The sequence below is a fragment of the Pseudophryne corroboree genome, chromosome 2 (genome assembly GCF_028390025.1).
Source record: "Pseudophryne corroboree isolate aPseCor3 chromosome 2, aPseCor3.hap2, whole genome shotgun sequence".
NCBI lineage: Eukaryota > Metazoa > Chordata > Amphibia > Anura > Myobatrachidae > Pseudophryne > Pseudophryne corroboree.
Genome location: NC_086445.1, coordinates 719,494,068 through 719,516,003, shown reverse-complemented (window position 1 = coordinate 719,516,003; position 21,936 = coordinate 719,494,068). Strand labels below are relative to the sequence as shown.

At 46.3% G+C, this 21,936-nt stretch overlaps 1 protein-coding gene across 10 annotated transcripts in view; it reads left to right on the top strand.

Annotated features, from left to right (window-relative positions):
* KCND3 (potassium voltage-gated channel subfamily D member 3) overlaps nt 1-21,936 on the top strand; it is a 618,909-nt gene that overhangs the window by 19,159 nt on the left and 577,814 nt on the right. For all 10 annotated transcript variants that reach the window (XM_063955370.1, XM_063955372.1, XM_063955367.1 and 7 more), the window contains one exon: nt 19,437-20,609. In XM_063955370.1, the coding sequence (XP_063811440.1) occupies nt 19,504-20,609 (1,106 nt within the window). In that variant the 5' untranslated portion in view covers nt 19,437-19,503. The remainder of the gene's footprint in view (nt 1-19,436; nt 20,610-21,936) is intronic.

The following is a 21,936-nucleotide window of genomic DNA, read 5'->3' as shown; positions in this document are numbered from 1 at the left end:
ATTCTCCACTGCACTTGAGTCAGGTGCATTCCTCATCCTTTGCCTATATCATAGGTGGATGTATAGGCTTGAATGGCCTTTTGCTGCTCCTCCATCCTCTGAAGCATATAGTGTTGAATTCCACCTCGTTACCACCTCTTGCTTCAGGTGATGGCAGGGTAGGTTCAGGAGTGTTTGTTGGTGCCCTAGTCTTCGGCACGCAGTCGCTGAATGTCGAAAGTGGCCCGCAATTTTTAGGACACCAAAAGCATCTCCTGTGCGATCCCTGTCATTTAAAAAAAAATTCTGCACCACCAAATTAATTGTATGTGCAAAACATGGGACGTGCTGGAATTTGCCCAAATGTAATGCACGCACAATATTGGTGGCATTGTCCGATATCACAAATCCCCAGGAGAGTCTAAGTGGGGTAAGCCATTGTGCGATGATGTCCCTTAGTTTCCGTAAGAGGTTATCAGTGGTGTGCCTCTTACGGAAACCAGTGATACACAGTGTAGCCTGCCTAGGAACGAGCTGGCGTTTGTAAGATGCTGCTACTGTTGCAGCTGCTGTTGTTGCTGCGGGGGGCATTACATCTACCCACTGGGCTGTCACAGTCATGTAGTCCTTAGTTTTCCCTGCTCCACTTATCCACATGTCCATGGTAAAGTGGACAGTGTCTACCACCGCATTTTTCAGGACATTGAGGACACTTTTCTTAATGTCCCTGTACAGTCCTGGAATCGCTTGCCTAGTGAAGTGGAATATAGACGAGATTTGGTACTGGGGACACATTACGTCCATCAACTGTCTAAATCCCACTGCACTAATGGCAGATACCGGATGCACGTCTAACAGCAGCATAGTTATTATGGCCTCAGTAATCCGCTTTTCAACAGGGTGACTGCTGTCATATTTCATCTTCCTCGCAAAGGACTGTTTGACAGCCAATTGCTTAGTTGAAGTAGTACAAGTGGTCTACTGACTACCCCTCTCGGATGATGATCGACTCTCAGCAGCAACAACAGCAGTGGCAGCAGTACTCGTACCACTCAAGGATACTCCGGAGGAATCCTGGGGGGTAATTCAGACCTGATCGCTTGCTAGCTGTTTTTTGCAGTTCTGTATTCACATAGTCGCCGCTTACCGGGGAGTGTATTTTAGCTGTACAAGTGTGCAATCGCATGTGCAGCTGAGCGGTATAAAAAGATTTTGTGCAGTTTGTGAGTAGCCCAGGACTTAGCTGCTGCGATCACTTCAGCCTGTCTGAGACCGGAATTGACGTCAGACACTCACCCTGGAAATGCTTGGGAATGCCTGTGTTTTTCCAACCACTACCAGGAAATGGTCAGTTGACACCCACAAATGCCTTCTTCCTGTCAATCACCTTGTGAATGCCTGTGCAAATGCATTCTTTGCACAAACCCATCGCTGAGCAATGATCCACTTTGTACCTGTGCGACACGCCTGCGCATTGCAGTGCATATGCATGCGCAGTTCTGACCTGATCGCAGCACTGCAAAAAACGCTAGCGAGCGATCAGGTCTGAATTACCCCCCTGGTTAGGAGAGAACTCACCAGTCATGTCAGTGACATGGCCTGCAGGACTACTTCCGTACCTGATTGAGGAGGAAATTGATGTTGAGGAAGTTGGTGGTGTGGCTTGCAGGAGCTTGGGTACAACAGAAAGAAGGGATTTAGGTGTCAGTGGACTGCTTACGCTCTTATCCAAAGTTTCTGAACGTAACAATGATTTCTGATTAATGCGCTGCAGGTGACGTATAAGGGAGGATGTTCCTAGGTGGTTAACGTCCTTACCCCACTTATTACGGATTGAGAAAGGCAACACACTATTTGACACCTGTTGTCCGGATTTGTGGAGAAATAATTCCACACCAAAGAGGTGGCTTTTTTGGTATTTTGCCCAGGCATCACAATGGGCTTTCTCATCCCATAGACAACAACTGTCTCCACTGGTGCCTTATTCAAACAAACCACATCAGCATCAGAATCCTCATCATCAACTTCCTCCTCAGCATCAGCTACACCAATATCCTCCTCATCCTGGTGTACGTCTACAGTGATATCCTCAATCTCAATATCAGCAACTGGACTGGCGGTGCTCTACCCAGCACTTGCAGGGTGCATGCAAATGGTGGTAGGAGCCTCCTCTTTCCATACAGTCTTGGAAAGGTCAGGCCTAGACATCGCAACTGCGGACACACTTGGACTCTCCTTGGAGATTTGTGATCTCTCTGAATGCACAGTTGTTTTTTCCTGTGCTTTAACAAGCTTCATTTTTAATTTTTTGAGAGGGAGGAGGTTTCCATCCTCATGAGAAGCTGAGCCACCAGTCATGAACATAGGCCAAGGCCTTAGCTTTTCCTTGCCACTTCGTGTCGTGAATGTCATATTGCCAATTTTACGCTTCTCATCAGATAAAAAAAAATTTTATTATTAATTTTTGCTTCTTGGATTTTGCATGCCCTCTATGACATTGGGCATCGGCCTTAGCAGACGACATTGATGGAATTGCATCGTCAATGTCATGACTGGTGGCAGCAGCAGCTTCAGCACTAGTACTAGGAACTTTTTTATTTTTCCTCCAAATTGTTGTTCTCCATTTCACAGGACAGCACCCCTTTATTATTACAGCACACAGAACAGTGCCCCTTTATTTTCACAGCACTCCTGTATTCTTACAACATACAGGACCAGTGTACTTTTATTCAAATAACTGCGCCCCTGAATTTTTACAGCATACAGGGCCAGGGTAATGTTATTTTAACAGCAGCACCCCTATGTTTTACAGCATACAGGAGGACCGTGGCCCTGCTACTTGTACAACACAGTGATAGCCAGGACAGCAACACCCATGTACAGCTGCACCACCGTTAACAGCACATGAAACACCAGTGACAACCAGGACCGCACAGGTACACCACAGTGACTGCAGTAGCACCCCTACAGAGCACATACTAACCTCACATGACACCACCACCCATAGAGAGAAAGAGGTCTGTCTCCCTCACTCTTCAAATCTGGAGTGAAAATGACGGCGATGCGCGGCTGTTTATGTGGAATCCAAAACCCGTGAGAATCCGACACCATGATGATGACATTTTGCCTTGTTCTGGTTTCGGAGTCTGGCAGGATGTCCCGAGCCGGGCTTAGATACCGGCTCGGAGCATGATGTTTGGGGGTAGGGGGGGATACGGTTCTCGGGAAACTGAACCCACTTATATTTACTTACCCTAGTTCACATTATGTCACATTGTATCACTATGGTTTATAAAATAAACTAAGACACTACTATGGGGCATAACATTAACTAAGGTATTACTATTGTACTTTTATAGGGTATAAAATTTACAACTGCTGTGGAGTGGTGTCTATGTAGAAGCATTGGAACAGGGGCCCCTTTAAAATGTTGCTATCGGGCCCACAAAGTTCTGGCTACTCCTCAGCACAAAGCCTAGGGAGTCTGACTATGGAAGCTCCACCAAAGTCATTGGTCCGCACTGTAATTTTTTTTACCCAATCACAATTCTGCTCACCATGAATCATTACCATCACCATTCCCCCACTCTGTATCTCCCTCTGTACCACTGACAAACCCTTAGCAACTTAAGCATGTGTTTCTATTTATTATGGATTACGTTAGGGCTCATTGCCAAGACCAAAGCTGCACAAAGGGCCTAATTCAGAGGTCATCACAGCAGCAAATTTGTTAGCAGTTGGGCTAAACCATGTGCACTGCAGGAGGGCAGATATAACATGTGCAGAGAGAGTTAGATTTGGGTGAGGTGTGTTCAAACTGAAATATAAATTGCAGTGTAAAAATAAAGCAGCCGGCATTTACCCTGCACAGAAACAAAATAACCCACCCAAATCTAACTCTCTCTGCACATGTTATATCTGCCCCACCTGCAGTGCTCATGGTTTTGCCCAACTGCTTACAAATGTGCTGCTGCGATCAACTCTGAATTACCCCTAAAGTGTAATGGAAACACACACACATCCATTCATTGAACACATAATCCACACATAGGAATTATACACAGACCAAACTTGTAGAGAACAGCACAACGTGTGCCATGTGGTTAAATTGGACAAGGTCAAATTCCTTGGTTTCTAAGCTCAGCTTGCCAGATCACTTTTGATACCTCACATAGGGGCAATTTTAATCACCATACATTTGCCCCAATAATTGAATACATTGCAGGGATGCTCTGACATATCTATAATGGGTGCAAGGGGTGTGGTGTACGTGGGACCCTGGGTCCAGTGGGCTCACACACCACACACCCTGCACCTATATAGCCATACTCACCACTCTGTCGGCCCGATACTTGCTACAGAGTAACAAAAATCACTCGAAAATGTCCGCCATGGCTGTTTTCCTGTGATTCACGCATGTGCAATAGAGATGTCCCCAGGGACGCAGCGCGGGCGCCATGTTCCTGGGCAAATGCCAGAGTCCACTGCACCACTGGAGAGAAGGGGTACCAATCAGAGACTGCACACGGGCCCCCTCCTCTCTTAAAGCATGTGTGCTGGGATGTATCGATTAACGCATGCAGGGACAGAGTTTGCGAGAAAGCTCTGTCCCTGCAAATCTGCTTCACAGACATATCACTGTATTTTTTGGAAAATATAGTGTATGAGCATGCGTCGCAGTCATTGTGCCTGCCTAAACCCGTCTGCCCGGCTCCTGCTCCCCACCACGGGCTCCTGTCCCTGCTGCCTAAAACTCCCAACCTCTGCCTGCTGCTGGCTCTGCTCTAGCCTCCAGTACAGCCCAGGCACCACTGTACCTGTATTTGTATAAAAAATAATAAAAGATACACTAAATGTGTATCAGCGGGGACGCTGCCATAACGCTATTTTAAGATAGCATTATTATCACAGGGTTCTTTCTGTTGTGTGTTTTTTTTTTGTTTTTGTTTTTTTTGCAGTTTTTAAATTTGCCCAGATTGCATTTCCAATTACAAGTATGGGTAATCCAGTTTGGTTACTAAAAAAAATGCAATATAAAGGGCTTGGAGGAAAATTTTACAAAATTTCCTCCAATTGCCCTATAGTACATTTAGGTGATATTAAAATAATGTAAAATGGGTGTGAAAAATATAAATATGCCCGATAGAGTAATAGTGGTGATCTTCCAACAGCATTTACCACCATTGCCAATAATGATTCACGCTGTTTTATTTAGATTATTTTAGAGCATTGTAGTCATTTTCATTACTTAAAGACATCGCAATATCAAACCGATGATCCTGGCTGGAGTATTGCACCATGTAGGGTCAGCATTAAGATAGATTTGAAGTGGGATTGGGCAATCCTATGTGTACGTTACACTCTTTGTAAATTACTAGGTGTATACAACCAGGATCTACAAATATGTCCTTTTTTTTTTTTTTACTGTGGCTTCAGTCATGCCAGATACTGTAACTCATCTTAGAGCGCCAATTCCTGTGTGACTTGGCCATGCAGAGAGTCTTTTTAGCTCAAAATGTGCATCTTATTTGTATAACAAAAACAACTGGGAGTGACCGAGTGCATTGCTAGCATTGTGGGGTGGGGTGTCCAACATTTTTCTGTTTGCAACTGAGTCGGAATCTGTGTAAGCAGGCTCTGATGAATGTAGCTATATCTTATCCTTACACCAAGTTCCGTTTTGCTTCAGGTGTGATTTTGTACAACCAGTTAATTTATGGTTAATGTCGTAGCCCATAGTGTACATGGTGAGTAGCTTTTTGCTGCGTCTGCAATGTGACAAAGGCCTGATACACAAATGTATGCAAATGCCTTGACAGCTATGTAAATGTCACAGCTGCTGGGATTTGTAATGTAATGTTTACTGGAGGCATCTCAGATCCACCGCTTATGTACAAAGACACAACCATCTCTCTGAGAAGGCTTTCTGAAATTCATGACTATCCTGGACATTGTAGGACAGTAGCCAAGTATGGATATACTGTTCTAATTGTTGCAAATAGTGTTGTGACAAAACTGCAGGTATTCTCCCCAGACCACTAGGACTGCATTGAAAAAAAAATACAAATACAGATGTGTCATCATACATCATTACTGCAGTCGCGCTAAACAGCCCTTCTCAGCCTTCCACGTCCCGTGAGGTTCTGCTAGAAAAATGCATCTTAGTTGCAACATGATGCGACTTGGACATGCCAGAAGACTTTGCTGATAAATTTAATATGCAACACTTGTATATGTGTGTGCGACTGAGTCTCTGAATCTGCATAGAAAATGCAATGTACAATGTAGCAGCTGCAGCTTTTTTCCACTACAAGTTTCGTCGCGCTTCGTATACAGAATAAGTCACACACAATATTACACTGCCAAATATCAAATTAATCTGCACCGTCTCCTCGACCTGACAGATTACTCATGCCAGGCTTCTCGCTATATGGTGTATTGAGGCTAGATGTACAGTATGAGGACACATCTGTAAACCAAAAACCTTAAAAGACAGTAAAACTTGCATGAGCATACCTTCCTATGCCAAAGATTTCAATACCCAAATTTCACTCAAAGCTGCCCGAACAGCGGTGCTTAATTGTGAGGCCTTGCCTCCATCTCCTCATAGAACATCATTTGCCGACAAAAATAGCTGAGCTGTATGCTAGCGTACCGTGGCTGTAAGGCTCACATTTGCCCACATGTCCTTTAGAGATCAGTATGAGTGACCACCGGGCGGGATGCCGGCAGTCACGATCCCGACAGCGGAATCCCAACTGGGGCAAGGTGAGTACATTCCACCCTCTGAACCTACCCCCTAACTCAAACCCTCCCTTCCCGCAGCCTAACTTTAACCTCATACCGGTGGTGCCTAAACCTAACCCCACTCATCAGAGGTGTAGCTAGGCCATGGTGCCCAGAGCAAGGGCATGTTTTGGCGCCCCCTTCCCCTGTACTGAATTGTGGGCCTAGCCAACATATGGGTGCATGTTACATTTGAAAAGAAACAATATTTAAAAATCCTAAATTGGTGACAGGGCGTTTCTAGACCTTATGGAGCTCAGGGCAAAAGTTTCCTTTGGGTGCCCCCCATGCTTAAAATAGGCTCAGTACATGCTGAAGGCTTGCAACAACAATATAGGGGCATGGCAGTACGGATGGTTTAATGGTTAGCATTACTGCCTCACAGCACTATAAAGAGGGTGGGCAGAGCTGTCAGTCTCTCCCGCTATCACCTCTGGCCTGCCCTGTTCCCTACCTAGTCTCCGAGCCAGTGTGCACCCCCTCTGCTTCCCTTCCTCCTGCTCTTTGGCTGCCAGTACAGTGGCCCACAGGGATGGGGGTGGTGGGCGGCAGCGCGCCCTCTAACTTTTTTGGCGCCCGGAGCTCGCGCTCCATCGGAGCCACCCTCGCTACACCCCTGCCCTTCATCCAGCCCTAACCCTAACCCATCTGCTATATTTGCATTCGGGATGTTGGCTGTCAGGATTCCAACATCAGTCTCCTGACCCTGTTGGGATTCCACAGTCGGCATTTTGAGGGGTTTTCGGGATTCCAACTGCCGGGATACTGACCAACGGCATCTTAAACACATCACGTCCTTTAACGTACAAATAAGGGCACCCATATAAATAGCTTGAGTTCTTATGTGGTCAGTGATTTCTTCCTATTACATTCAGAAAAGGGAAACGTTCAAATTAATGATCAAGTAAATGGGAAATCCTTAAATTGGTTGTTTATTTGGAGATAACTAAAATGTTAGACTTACCATGTAATCCAACAACTTTTACCAAAAGCACTTCATCTTTCTGTCTTTGTTCTTTAGTGCACTGCCAAATATTTGTTATTGGGCAGCGTTATTCATTTTCATTACACTTGACTAGGTCACAAAGATGTGTTTTGCATACAGTAATATCCTATGCAGAGTACAGTAGATTTGTGTTGTATCAAGGCAAACTAAAGTAAACTACTGTACATTGCCTGATGACATGCACACATGACTAAAAACACATAAAACACTGTATTCAACAAAGGTTGCACATACAAGTCATTAAATGAAACTGAAAAAAAAAATTATATTTTTTTACTCTGCTGTGAAGCCCATTTCCAACACAATAAGAGGTACCTACCAAAGGCAAATCAAGACTTTTCTTTTAGGGGGTACAGATATGTCCTCATACACCATTCGTCTTTGTCATTCGGCATAAGACACTTTGCATGACTGAGATGCTCTTAGAGAAGTAATAGGCCATATTTTTCTTTCAACTTTGCGTTTTATTCACAAATGCAGCAAAAAGCCACTCACAGTGTACTAGAGGCGCTAGGCTATAACTTTAACTGCACAGGAATTGGTTTTACATACTGTATGTACACATATCTTGAACGAAAAAGTCTCTCACCGTGGCCAATTATCATTGGATCTGGCTGAGAGGGGCTGTTTGGCATGACCGGTGGCACAGTACAAAAGGAAACACCTGCAGGTGATTTAGCATAGCCCTCTGACTAATGTTTGTAATAATACATAATCGGACCCCAGTCTCTGGTGGCATTAAATATAGATTAGGGAGTTTCCACCTCACTTGTCTATATTGGTGTAAAGAGTAAAGGGGGCTACCTACACACGTAGAGATGTGTGCTTAAATTCTAATTAATCTGACTGGATTGCTTAGAAGTTAAGCCCCCACGCTCCATGTGTATAGCCCATAGCGATGCGCGGCTCCGTGCGCTGCTGTCACTGACTCTGCCTGCATGCATGCCAAATCTAGTCAGATCACTCACTTCACCGCTGGGTGAAGTGAGGGGTTTTTTTTGTTTTCTTTTTTTCCATCGCTCCGCACACATTGTGCTGTGTGCTGAGCGTCCTGAGATGTGTGCTGAGCGGTCGGTGCCAGATCGCTCAGCACACATCCCTTAGAGAAATCTCCCCATGTGTATCCCCCTTTAGACTCACGCCCAACAAGTGTACGCTTCATGACTGCACCTGGCGGCACCTAAACAGCAGGTAGAAGATGATGAATCAGCCACTAAACACATAATGTGCAACCAGCCAGGTAAGAGGGAAAGATGCCACCCTGTTTTCAAACCAGTCCAGGGGGAAGATGCCACAATGTTCCCTGGCCCATACACTGGATCCACTCTTGGGGCTCATGCCTAGTCTTTAATTTGGGAATTTACAGACACCTTTTTGGGTCAGTATGAAAACAACACTACAATTCAGAAAATTAAGGACATTTGTACCATATCATCTGGCCTTACCTATTATCTACAACATTGTAAATTCTAATAAGTAGCATGGTCCCATTGATTGTATCAGTTTTTGTAAATAAGATATACAAAGGGGTAGATGAAGCAAACCTTGCAATAGATAATGGACCTGATTCGGATTTGGAAGCAAGGCAGAAAAAGCATGTAAGTTTGTATCTGGATCAAACCATTTTGCAATGCAAGGGGAGGAAATATATTTAGATTTTTTCTGTGCAGGGTAAATACTGTCTGATTTTGCATGTAGCCCAGAAATGTTAGCTATATTTTTACATTGCAATTTAGATTTCAGTTTGGACTCACCTCACCCAAATCTGAATCTCTCTGCATGTTACTGTACATCTGTCCCACCTGCAGTGCAACATGGTTTTGTCCAGTTGCTTACTTTTTTTGCTTGCTTCCACAACTGAATAACCCCCAATGTGGAGACAGAGAGAGAGGGTAGCAACCAATCAGTTCCTAACTGACATTCTACAGCAGGGCTGGCCAAACCGGTCCTCGAGATTTACCAACAGTTCATGTTTTCCAGGCCTCCTGGAGATATGTGGAATTGTCTGTTAGGAATGAATGCAGCACATCTTAATTAGTAATGACTACACCTGTGCACCAGCTAGGTGGTCTGGAAAATGTGAACTGTTGGTAGATCTCGAGGACTGGTTAGGCCTGCCCTGTTCTACAGGATGTGTTTAAAAAATGACAGTTGCAAAAGCTGGCCACACACATCCTGGCAGCGGCAAAGTCGCTGATAGCTCTTAATTGGAAGAACCCCTCACCACCCTCTCTCCCGTCCCTTAAAACCAAAATTTGGCACATTGCCTCAATGGAAAAGATCACATACTATCTCCACGACCGGGGCCACATCTTTGAGCAGGTCTGGGCCCCCTGGCTCCAGGGCCGGTGCAAGGTTTCTTGACACCCTAGGCAAAACTTTAGCCTGCTCCCCCCCCCCCCCCTCTGCATGCTTACATAGTGGTACGTGGTGGATGCCGTACATGCAGGAGTCTGCAATTGTGGGGGTGGGGGCTAGCGGGCAACAAGCGGGAGTCTGCAATCGCTGATGGGGTGGTAGTCAAAAACACGCCTGAGACTGAAATCGCAAGGTGTGTGTGTGGGGGGGGGGAGGATGTGGACAACATGCCAGAGTCTGCGAATGGGCGAGATGCGGACACTATGCCCGATTCTGCAATCGCTCGGGCGGGGGCTGCAGGCAACAGGCGGGAATTTGCAATCGCGAGGGGGGAAAGGAACATAACAGAGTCTACAATAGGGGGGGGGGGATTTGTGTTTTGCGGGCAACATGCCCAATTCTACAATCGCAGTATGTTGGGAGGGGGGGTGCGGGCAACAAGCGGGAGTTTGCAATCGCGCGGGAAGGAAAAGGAAACCTCACCGAGTCTGCAATAGAAGGGAGGGTTGTGAGCAACATGCCTGATTCTACGTAGTGTGGGGAGGGGGGTGTTTGCGGGCAACATGTGGGAGTCTGCAATCGCGAGGGAGGGGTACCTGAGTCTGCCATCCAGGGGAGGGGGGAGACTGAAACATCCCAGAATCTGGAGTCGCGCTGGGATGTGGGGGGCGGATTTGGTGGTGTGTGCTACATGCCCCCGACTCTGCAATCGTGAGGGTGTTGCGGGCAACAAGCTGGAGTCTGCAATCAGGGGGCGGAGGATTAGTGGCGATCGGACATCATGCCCGAGAACGCAATTCGCAGGGGGGGTGGGGGAGAGAATCACGCCCGGGTCCGCAATCGTGGGGGGGTGCAGGCATCATGCCCGAGTCCGCAATTCGTGCAGGGGGGGGGGGGTGTATGTTGTGCGGGTATCATGCCCGTCTCCACAATCATGGGGGGATGCAGGCATCATGCCTGAGCCTGCAATTCGTGGAGGGGTGTGGGCTTCATCCCCAAGTGTCCGCAATTCGTGGTGGGGGGGGTTGTGTGGGCATCCAGGGGCAAACGCAGGATTTGTGTGGAAGGGTTTCCGTGGGATATAGATATAATATACATCATGTATATAGTAGTCGGTGTGCGGGCATCATTACAGAGTCCACAATTGCGGGGGAGAAGGGGTGCGGGCATCGTGCCCGAGTCCACAATTTGCAGGGTGCGGGCATCATGCGGGGGTTGCAGGCAGGGCCGGTGCTAAGGTGATCAGCGCCCTCCTGCAAACTATACATTTTGCGCCCTCCTACAAATACAGATGTGGCCACTCTCATCCTACCAGCAAGCAGCCACATTGCGCTGATGACTAGCCACGGCAAGCTGCATCCCATTCGCAGGAGTGTACACACCGGGGGTGATTCCGAGTTGTTCACTCGTTAGATTTTTTCGCAAATTTTTAGCACAAAAGTTTGCTATTTTACTCACGGCCTAACGAAGATTTTTCATCGTTCTGGTGATCGGAGTGTGATTGACAGGAAGTGGGTGTTTCTGGGCGGAAACTGGCCGTTTTATGGGAGTGTGCGGAAAAATCCTGGCATTTCTGGGAAAAACGCGGGAGTGTCTGAAGAAACGGGGGAGTGTCTGGGCGAACGCTGGGTGTGTTTGTGACGTCAAACCAGGAACGAAAAAGACTGAACTGATCGCAGTGTAGGAGTAAGTCTCGAGCTACTCAGAAACTGCTAAGAAATTTCTATTCGCAAATCTGCTAATCTTTCGTTCGCAATTCTGCTAAGCGAAGATACACTCCCAGAGGGCGGCGGCTTAGCGTGTGCAAAGCTGCTAAAAGCAGCTAGCGAGCGAACTCGGAATGAGGGCCACCATACGATCCTAATAGCGCATTCATGGACACCCGCAGGCACGCTTATTGCAGAAAACAAGTTGCATTTGCCACAATTAGCCTTTAAGCTGAGGAGGGACACAGCTGTATGTCTGCTTGACATGTCTCTTTACTATGTTTCATAGGGGTCTATTCATGATGCAGTGTAAACAGTGGAGAAGTTGCCTATGGCAACCAATCAGTGTTGAGGTAACATTTATAAAGTGTATTCTATACAATTATATAAGCTGATTGGTTGCCATGGGCAACTTCTTCACACTTTTCACTGATTCATGAATAGACCCCACAGAAATGTGAAAAGAGAGAGAGGGTGATCGGGTGAGTGTTAGAGACGGTGGGTGACAGAAAAGTCAGTAGGTGACAGGGAGAGGGTGGCAGGAGAGAGAGCGGACGGGAAAAGGGTAACAGCAGGGAGAGAAGGGTAGAGAGTGAAGCTAGGGAGAGGCAGTGACCAGTGAGTGGAGGAAGGTGACAAGCAGAGGGTGAAAACAGAGGGTGACATTGAGAGGGTGAGAGTCACTGGGTAACAAGCGAGAGAGGTGATGGGGAAATGGTGAACAACAGGAAGAGTGTAATAGAAGAGAGGTGACGGAGTGAGGGTTAATACCCCTTTTACACCGCCAGCATATAACACGGATTATTGCACATGAAGGTGCATAACCCGTGTTGCTGGCTGGTGTAAAAGGTTCGAGTTGGAATAATCCGGGTCGAGTGTATTCCAACTCGGGTGATTTGCAGGGTTGAACACGTGTTCAACTCAGCAAACTTTGCAGTGTACAGTGAATGTGCGGGCGGCGCTTGGAGATCATGTGATCTCCAAGTGCCACCCCCGCCGCGTCACTGGCAATATGCCGGGTTGGCGAGTGCAGTGGGAAAGGGAGCTGACGCACACATTAATATACCCCCCTCCCCAGCACACACTAATATACCCCCCCTGCACACACTAATATACCACCCCCCTCCCCTGCACACATTAATATACCCCCCCTGCACACACTAATATACCACCCCCCTCCCCAGCACACACTAATATACCCCCCTGCACACACTAATATACCACCCCCCTCCCCTGTACACATTAATATACCCCCCTCCCCTGCACACACTAATATACCCCCCCTCCCCTGCACACACTAATATACCCCCCCTCCCCTGCACACACTAATATACCACCCCCTCCCCTGCACACACTAATATACCACCCCCTCCCCTGCACACACTAATATACCCCCCCTCCCCTGCACACACTAATATACCCCCCCCTCCCCTGCACACACTAAAATTACCAGTTTCCCTCATTAGCAGCAGAATGTACCGGAGTCTGTGCCCCCCCGTATGGTATGGCTTTCTGATAGACCTGCTGGGCTGCTGCTCCTCACGTCTGAAGGCTCCTCTCCTCTCCTCTCTCACTGTCACATGTGCACCAGGTGACTTCCTGTTCCTGTCCATGCAGGAAGCAAACTCAGCAGAGCGTCGGCTTCTGTATGAGCACACTGCAGCATGTGGCTGCAAAGGGAAAATAAAAGTGCCCTGGGGGTGGGGGGGTGGTAAGGGTGCAGGCAACATGCCTGAACCCTCAAGTGAATATGTGAGGCGCTATCACGGAGGTGGGGGGCGACAGATTTGTAGAGACAGCATTTTCTCAGTGTGTTCTGCCGCCCTCCAGTGGCCGCCGCTCATAGGCAGCTGCCTAAAGCTGCCTAGTGATAGCGCCGGCCCTGCCTGGCTCGCTGCTGAACGTAGAGGCCCAGCCCCCCACCCTTGCCCCTAACTTAGTCCGCAGACCCATGGGCACTGCCTACTGCTCCCCCCCTATGTTTTCCTCCCCCTCTTTTCTTCTCTCACTCTCTTCTCCTCCTTCCCATTTTCTACTCTTCTTTTGTCTACCCCTTGATTACCCTCTCACTCTTTCTCTTAATCCTACCATTTCCAGGATATACACTGCGCACAGATTATACTGTGGTTCCCCCCCTCCCCCCCCCTCTTCCCCTTTCCCTCCCCCCCCCCCCCCCCTGAATTCCATACTTGAATGTTACTGTTCTTTCTTTTTTTATTAACTTTGTTGTTTATCTGAAAATTTGTGGTTTATGCTGGACGTTGGTCCCGTTGGCCTCCGGTCCCTTATGTTCATGTAATTTTTCCATACTATGCTTAACCACGTATAAATAAAGAATTAAAAAAAAAAAAAATGACAGTTGGCACTTTATTTCGTTGCACTCTCTCTCCTAGCTTTGAGACGTTGCCCCAAAGAATGGTTTAGTGCAGTGATGGCTAACCTTGACACTCCAGCTGTTGTTGAACTACACATCCCAGCATGCCCTGCATCAGTTTTAGCATGGCCAAATAGCAAAACTGTAGCAGGGCATGCTGGGATGTGTAGTTCAACAACAGCTGGAGTGTCAAGGTTAGCCATCACTGGTTTAGTGCCTTAAATTAATCATTTTAAATTGTAATAAACAAATGTATAAACTGTAACAAGTATAGAATATAAACAGAAATGTATACACTGTACAAATAATTTTTGATCTGCATGCATTCGTATTAAATTGTTAAATGAATGATTAACAAATAGAACAAGTGTAAAAAATGACAATCATTAGTCCATAAAAGATACAATGATGCTAAAATAACTTGAAGCAATAAATAATATATACAGGTCAGGTACATAGGACATACACGTTGTATATTTTACTGCCACATCACTTTTGTTGTTAACAGAGTGCCCTGTAACCTGATTGATTGACTTATTAAATATTCATATATATCCAAGCAATAATAAACTGCACAAAAGACTCTTACGGCTATCAGAGATTAAAATATTACCTTTTTGTTTCCGTCACTGGTTAAATAAATAACCCCAAGCTTGTGTGCGCATCTTTGCTGTTCTCTTTTCCTAGAGCTACTATACACCATTATGGGGCTCAGACATAAAAGCAATGTGACCTATTGTCACGTATTCTAGAGGTTGGTGTTTACTGCTCAATGGAAGGCGTTACTGGAGACCTTAGTAGTATTACAAAAAATACAATCTGTTTTCTTTTTCCACCAAACATTGAAAATGCTAATCACACATTTACAAACATCAATACTGTCAAATGGAGGTATGTATCCGTAAATAAGCAATCAAACACATGGTAAGAAATTCAGCGACATTATATAGGCCGGTTAATATGTAATCTATCAAGGATTCTCAGTTCTTTCTTTAAATGTTAGGCACACATGAAAAATACACACTGGTAGAAGCCATATAAGTAAGAGAGGGAACACTACGTACATTGAATTGTTCTGAGAGCTCAGGATTCTGTGCAAGAACCATCTTCACTTTAAGTTTATTCTCCTAGTTGCCAGATAATTATATAGATTTGGAGAGAATGTCTTGTTGGAAAATCATTAGTGCTCATTAACCTGGAGGAGGAGGAGGAGGATAGAGTGGAAGTTGAGGGGGATGTAGTCAGCTTGCTGATGGTCACAATACAGGCAGTGGCGTCCCAACTGTCAGAATCTTGACACATTCCGCTGGTAAGTATTAGGGTTAGACTGCGGTAGGAGGCGGCTAGGGTTAGTCTGCCGGAAGGGAGGGTTCGAGGAAGGGTAAGAGTGAGGGTTACATTACTTTCCACAATGTGTCGGGATTATGACAGCCGGGATGCCGCTGTCAGTATTTTGACTGCCGGCATCCTGACTGTCGGGATCCCGTACACAACCCATTTGACAGCAAAGTCACACACAAGTAGTGCCAAATCTACCAACTTTTCGGTTGGGAGATTTGGTCTCCCGGGAAATGCAACACCCATGAGCCATGCCTCACTGTCTTCATGACACTGGGGGCTGCCCCCAGTCCCTCTCTCCACTGAGCAGAGACTACATGCACATGAACAGAATTTATTCAACACTTGTTCTGCAGAGCTGTGAGTTTTATGGGGGCCTTACAACCTACCCCCCATCGCAGGACGCAACCTACCCCCCATCGCAACCTACCCCCTATCGCAGTGGCCCACATGTGGGATGGCGGGACAGTGGGCAAAAGTTGTACAGTTGGGAGGTATGGTAGTGCAGTCCGCATAAATGGATATATACTGTATCTCTATGGTTAACACAGCCAAGACTACAAATATGCGGGATCAAATTATTGTGATTTGTGACTCTGCCATCCGCAACACCCGTTATTGCACTGTGGTACCAAGTTTGGGAACCAATGCAGTACAGTATGCTAAAAGCTCTGCATCCTCCCCTCCCTGATCATATCTGTGTCAGAGGCTGACTCGCAAGGGGGCAGGGTGCCATCTACCCCCTGGGCCAGTAACATTTTTGTGATCCAGGGCCGCCTGGCTGTGGGAGGCAGAGGTCCTCCTGCTTCCAACTGCTCTCAGTTATAATGTTTAACCCCCCTGCATAGCTGCAGAACAGCAGGGGCTAGCAGAAAATGGCTGCCTCCATAGCAGGCTATAAGAAAAAGGCCACCCTTGACCAATGGTAAGCCAGGTGTCCTTTCCCAGGACCCTAGAGGCTGGAGAGTGGATAAAGGGGTTGGGGCTTGCTGGTGGAGTCAGGCTGTTCTTCCTTCTGTGGGAGTATGTACAGGGAGTGGGAAGGGGTCAGGGTGGGGCAGAGGCCAGTGTAGTTTGGAGCAGTCTAGAATAGTGTAATGTGAACTCCCTGTGTAAAGAGTGAACTTCTGGGCCAGCTTCGCCTCTGGAGAGATTGTATTGCGAGTTAGCAACTGTCTGCAAACTAGAGCAGGTAAAAACTAGTACACTGGTATTGTACTGTATAGCTCCAGCTCTGCCCCCACCTTGTAGACAATGCCACTGTAAAGCTCTACCCCCATGTGCACTGACACTGTGCAGACCCAACTGTTCCCCCACTGTGTATACTCTGTCACTGAGCGGCCCCCCTCTGATACCACACTAGTACTATGCAGCCCCACCTGTGCCCACTGACACTGTGCAGTCCCACCTGTGCCCCCACCCTGTGTACACTGGTACTATGCAGCCCTACCTGTGCCCACTGACACCATGCAGTCCCACCTGTACACCCAATGTGTATACTCTGTCACTGTGCAGCCCCACTCCGACTTCACCCTGTGTACACTGGTATTATGCAGCCCCATCCGTGCCCACTGACACGTGTAGTCCCACCTGTGCCCCCACCCTGTGTATACTAGTACTATGCAGCCCCACTTGTGCCAACTGACACCATGCATCTCCCCTGTACCCCCACTGTTTATACTCTTTTACTATATAACCCATAGAAGCCAGATAGGGTTGTGCAAAAGGCAAAGAGTGGCTTCCTACAAGAAGCCAGGTCTCGGCTTATTGCAGTCCTGTCTGGCAGTCAGAGAGGAGGATACACCTCCCAATGGGACTGACTTGTGTGTCTATGACTGACAGGTAGGACTTCCAATAGGAAGTTACTGCCAGTCACAGTGAAGCCAGTGCAGTCACGGACTGCATCTAGCTTCACTAACACGGAGAGGAGTGGTGGATTTTACCTGCAGCCCATAGTTAGTCCTGCAGCCCATAGGTAAAATCAGTCACTGAATGGTACTATGCAGCCCCATCTTTGCCTACTTACACTGTGCATCCCCCCTGTGCCCCACCCTTTGTACACTGGTACTATGCAGCCCCACCTGTGCCCACTGACTCCATAGATTCCCCCAGTGCCCTAACCCTGTGTACACTGGTACTGTGCAGCCCCACCTGTGCCAACTGACACTGTGCATCCCCCTGTACCCCCACCCTGTGTATATTGGTACTATGTAGCCCCACCTGTGCCCACTGACTGCATGCATTCCCCCGCTGCCCTAACCCTGTGTACACTGGTACTATGCAGCCCCACCTGTGCCAAATGACACTGTGCATCCCCTTTGTGCCCCCACTCTGTGTATACTAGTACTATGCAGTCCACCTGTGCCCACTGACACTGTGCATCCCCCTGTACACCCACCCTGTGTACATTGGTACTATGTAGCACCACCTGTGCCCACTGACATGTGCAGCACCACCTGAACATCATCAGCAACTTGATAGGTGCTATAGTTTTTGGCAAAAAACACATTTGTGTACATGCATTACCTCCAGAAACTATAAACTGATACTTACTCTGCGCAAATGTAGTTGCCGAAGTGAGTTACAATACCGTGCCATCTGTATGCTTCTGGAATGGAGATGTAATATTAATGGTTTATTGTGATTTATGAATTGCTTATTCAAATGCCTCAGTGTTGTGAATGTGTTTGGTTTGTGCTACACATTCTTACTTTTTTTGTCTTGATATACATTTTATGTAATTTGGACACTGAAGGAGCTGAGGGAGGTGATGTGAAGAGGATATTGTACAGTATATTGGACCTCATTCTGGTCCAGTTGATGTTATTTATTATCTGTATTTTGCTCATGCTCAGGACCTATTGAGTGTGTGCACAAATGGGTCCTGTGAGGTATGTCAGTGATAGACAGTCTGCTGTCATATTGGGGAGGGGTGGCAACGCCCTCAGTTTCCCATAACGGAGGTATGTCACTGCTGTTTAGGGGAAGAGAAGAAGCCAGGGATTTCCGTAAGCTGTCCGATGTGGAGTCGGTGATCCAATGCCTGCGTCCTAGGACCCACGTCAGATCACTACTGCTGCAGGAGGTGTCTACTTATAGACGCCTCCTGCTGCATTACCATACAGCGCTATCACTGCTGTTTCCAAGGAGGTGACAGCGACTCCATCCACATCTGAATTGTTTCCTATGATTTATATCAGTCATTAGAATAGTTTCTGTGTGTCAGACAGGGCTGGTAGGCAATGGATTTGGCTATTGTTCTTAGACATAATGATTTTTCAGATATTTCACTACACATTTAAACTGCATCTCCATTAGATAAACCATGCCTGCAGTTTTTTTCTGAAACGTCCATTTTGCCATTGCCATGTGCTGGTAGAGAAGCCGGGGCCACTTTATTGCATTTGCCACCCAGGCTAAAAGTTGCCAGCCAGCCCCTGACCTGTATGCATAATAAAATAACCAAATAGCAGCAGACTCCGTTCTGATTTTCTAAACATTTTTTATAACTGGTACCTGGATAAAGACTCTACTTTGTGTTAATAAGAGCAATGGTTTTGTTTTATGTCTGTTTAGCTGTTAGACTTTCACAATACATACACCGTAATTCTCTTCAGTCAAAGACAGATTATTTGAAAGCAAAACAAATTAGTATTCTATTATTGGAAATTATCATCATAAATCAATATTTTCAGGGTCAGTTAGTAAATTATTCCTGTGAATGCAAACTATTGGTGGATTCTGAAGGTTAAGCAAGGAGTAACGATTCCATACATTTCTGCATTGTGTATGTTTAGTTCCTTTGTAGCAAAATACCTGAATTCAGTGCACGTTTTGCCTTCTGTATAACACTTTTAATGACACTGACTTTCTGAATTCTTGTTTGCAGATGGTCTTGATTTGAAATCAAGCTGGTTTTAAACTTACTTGAGCGACCCACCGGACCTGGCGCCATCATGGCTTCCGGGGTCGCAGCATGGCTGCCCTTTGCAAGGGCAGCTGCCATTGGATGGATGCCAGTGGCCAACTGCCCCATGCCTTTGGCACCAGCTGATAAAAACAAACGACAGGATGAGCTGATGATACTCAATGTCAGTGGGCGAAGATTCCAAACTTGGCGAACTACCCTGGAGAGGTACCCTGACACCCTACTTGGAAGCACAGAGAAGGACTTTTTCTTCAATGAGGAGACTAAGGAATACTTTTTTGATCGTGATCCTGAAGTCTTCAGATCTATTCTAAACTTTTATAGAACTGGTAAGCTGCACTACCCTAGGTATGAGTGCATCTCTGCCTATGATGAAGAACTGGCTTTCTATGGCATATTGCCTGAAATAATAGGTGACTGCTGCTATGAAGAATATAAAGACAGGAAAAGAGAAAATGTGGAAAGGCTGATGGATGATAATGAATTTGAGAATAGGCAAGAAGCCATGCCCTCCCTTTCATTACGCCAGACTATGTGGCGAGCCTTTGAAAACCCTCACACCAGCACTTTAGCCTTAGTCTTCTACTATGTGACTGGCTTCTTTATCGCAGTGTCCGTGATCACCAATGTGGTGGAGACTGTTCCCTGTGGAACTGTGCCTGGAAATAAAGAGCTTCCATGTGGTGAAAGGTTTGCTGTAGCCTTCTTTTGCCTGGACACAGCCTGTGTCATGATTTTCACAGTTGAGTACCTCTTGAGACTTTTTGCAGCCCCAAGTCGTTACAGATTCATGAGAAGCGTCATGAGTATCATCGATGTGGTAGCCATCATGCCATACTACATAGGTCTGGTGATGACAAACAATGAGGATGTGAGTGGCGCCTTTGTCACCTTGCGGGTTTTCCGGGTCTTCAGGATTTTCAAGTTCTCGCGCCACTCCCAGGGTTTACGGATCCTTGGGTACACTCTGAAGAGCTGTGCCTCGGAACTGGGATTCCTTCTGTTCTCCCTAACAATGGCAATCATTATATTTGCCACTGTGATGTTTTATGCTGAAAAAGGGTCCTCATCTAGCAAGTTTACTAGCATCCCTGCTTCGTTTTGGTATACCATTGTTACCATGACAACTCTGGGGTAAGTGTTTCATTTATAATATTTGTTGAACACAGAATCAGAGCCTTTCTGCAGCTTTTGAAGCCCTTCATTTCTTTCCTTCAGGTAGATTACCATGTGTGTACAATGACATTTAATGACACTACCTTGGGATTTCAAATGCATTTTCCTTTTCGCTAAGCTGCTTACATAGACACACAAAATCAATTAGAGGAGATAGGGCTGAAGTAAAACAACAGATTATAATTATGCTTATTCTTTGTGTGCGCTTTGAGTCTACCTGCTTTCTTGATTAGCTAGCGGTTGATGAGATGAAGGTGACTTTTTTATATTACATCTTGGGAGTCAGGGAGGTCTGTGTATACATTAAACACTGTGTCATTAACTTGAATGAGAGGAACAACTGGCGTGATGAAGATTATCCCATTAACCTTATATGCACAGACATTAAAATGTAACAGGGGAAAATGCAGCTTTGCCGTCTGTCCCTGTGATGGGGCTGTCTGTGGCTATGAATAATCCTTTTATGTGCAAGAAATGCTCTTAAATGCTTTTATTTCTGTTTATGTTTTCTGTCCACCCCTTCTCATATTGTACTGCATGCTATCTGCATCAATTGTCTACATGAGAACCTCAAGCATATCTGATCCTGTTATATAGGATTAGGCTTCGGTTTATACTGTGATGTCTTCAAAATAAATGCAGATTCATACAGTTGTTAAAGATGCAAGTGTGCGCCAGCAATGCATCATGTCCTGATTCCATTGTTGCGTTAAAAGAATTTATAATGTAAACGTAGAGCCTGTCACATGATGCCTGTTATGTAACCAACATACCAGAGAAACGCAGTTATCAGTCAGCTCATCAGAAAAGAACTCTACTCGAAATATTTTCTAAATAGAATGTGTTGAGTTAATGCTCTTAGATGTGGGACTGAGTACTGCCTATAAGATAACCTATTCCATGTTTGTACTGTATGTACATTTCATTTAATGTTCACAATTGAATATGCAAATGTTAGACATATAGATGAGATGCATTTATTATGACAACAGTACACAATGGGATCAGGGTTGGACTGGCCCACAGGGGAACAGGGGAAACCACCGGTGGGCCCCACTGCCTGTGGGCCCATCTCCTCCTCTAGGGATTAGGTTCCAGGCTGTATCCTAGTGTTCTTTAATTATACATTATACATATGTTACCTTATACTGCACAGGACTATGGGCCCAGCCCATGCACTCTCTTACGGTTGAGAGGGCCTATGTGGTGGCTGGCCACACCTCCACTATTACCTGGCCACATCCTTAAGCATGGGCCCCTACCACTGCATTTCCTTGGTGGGCCC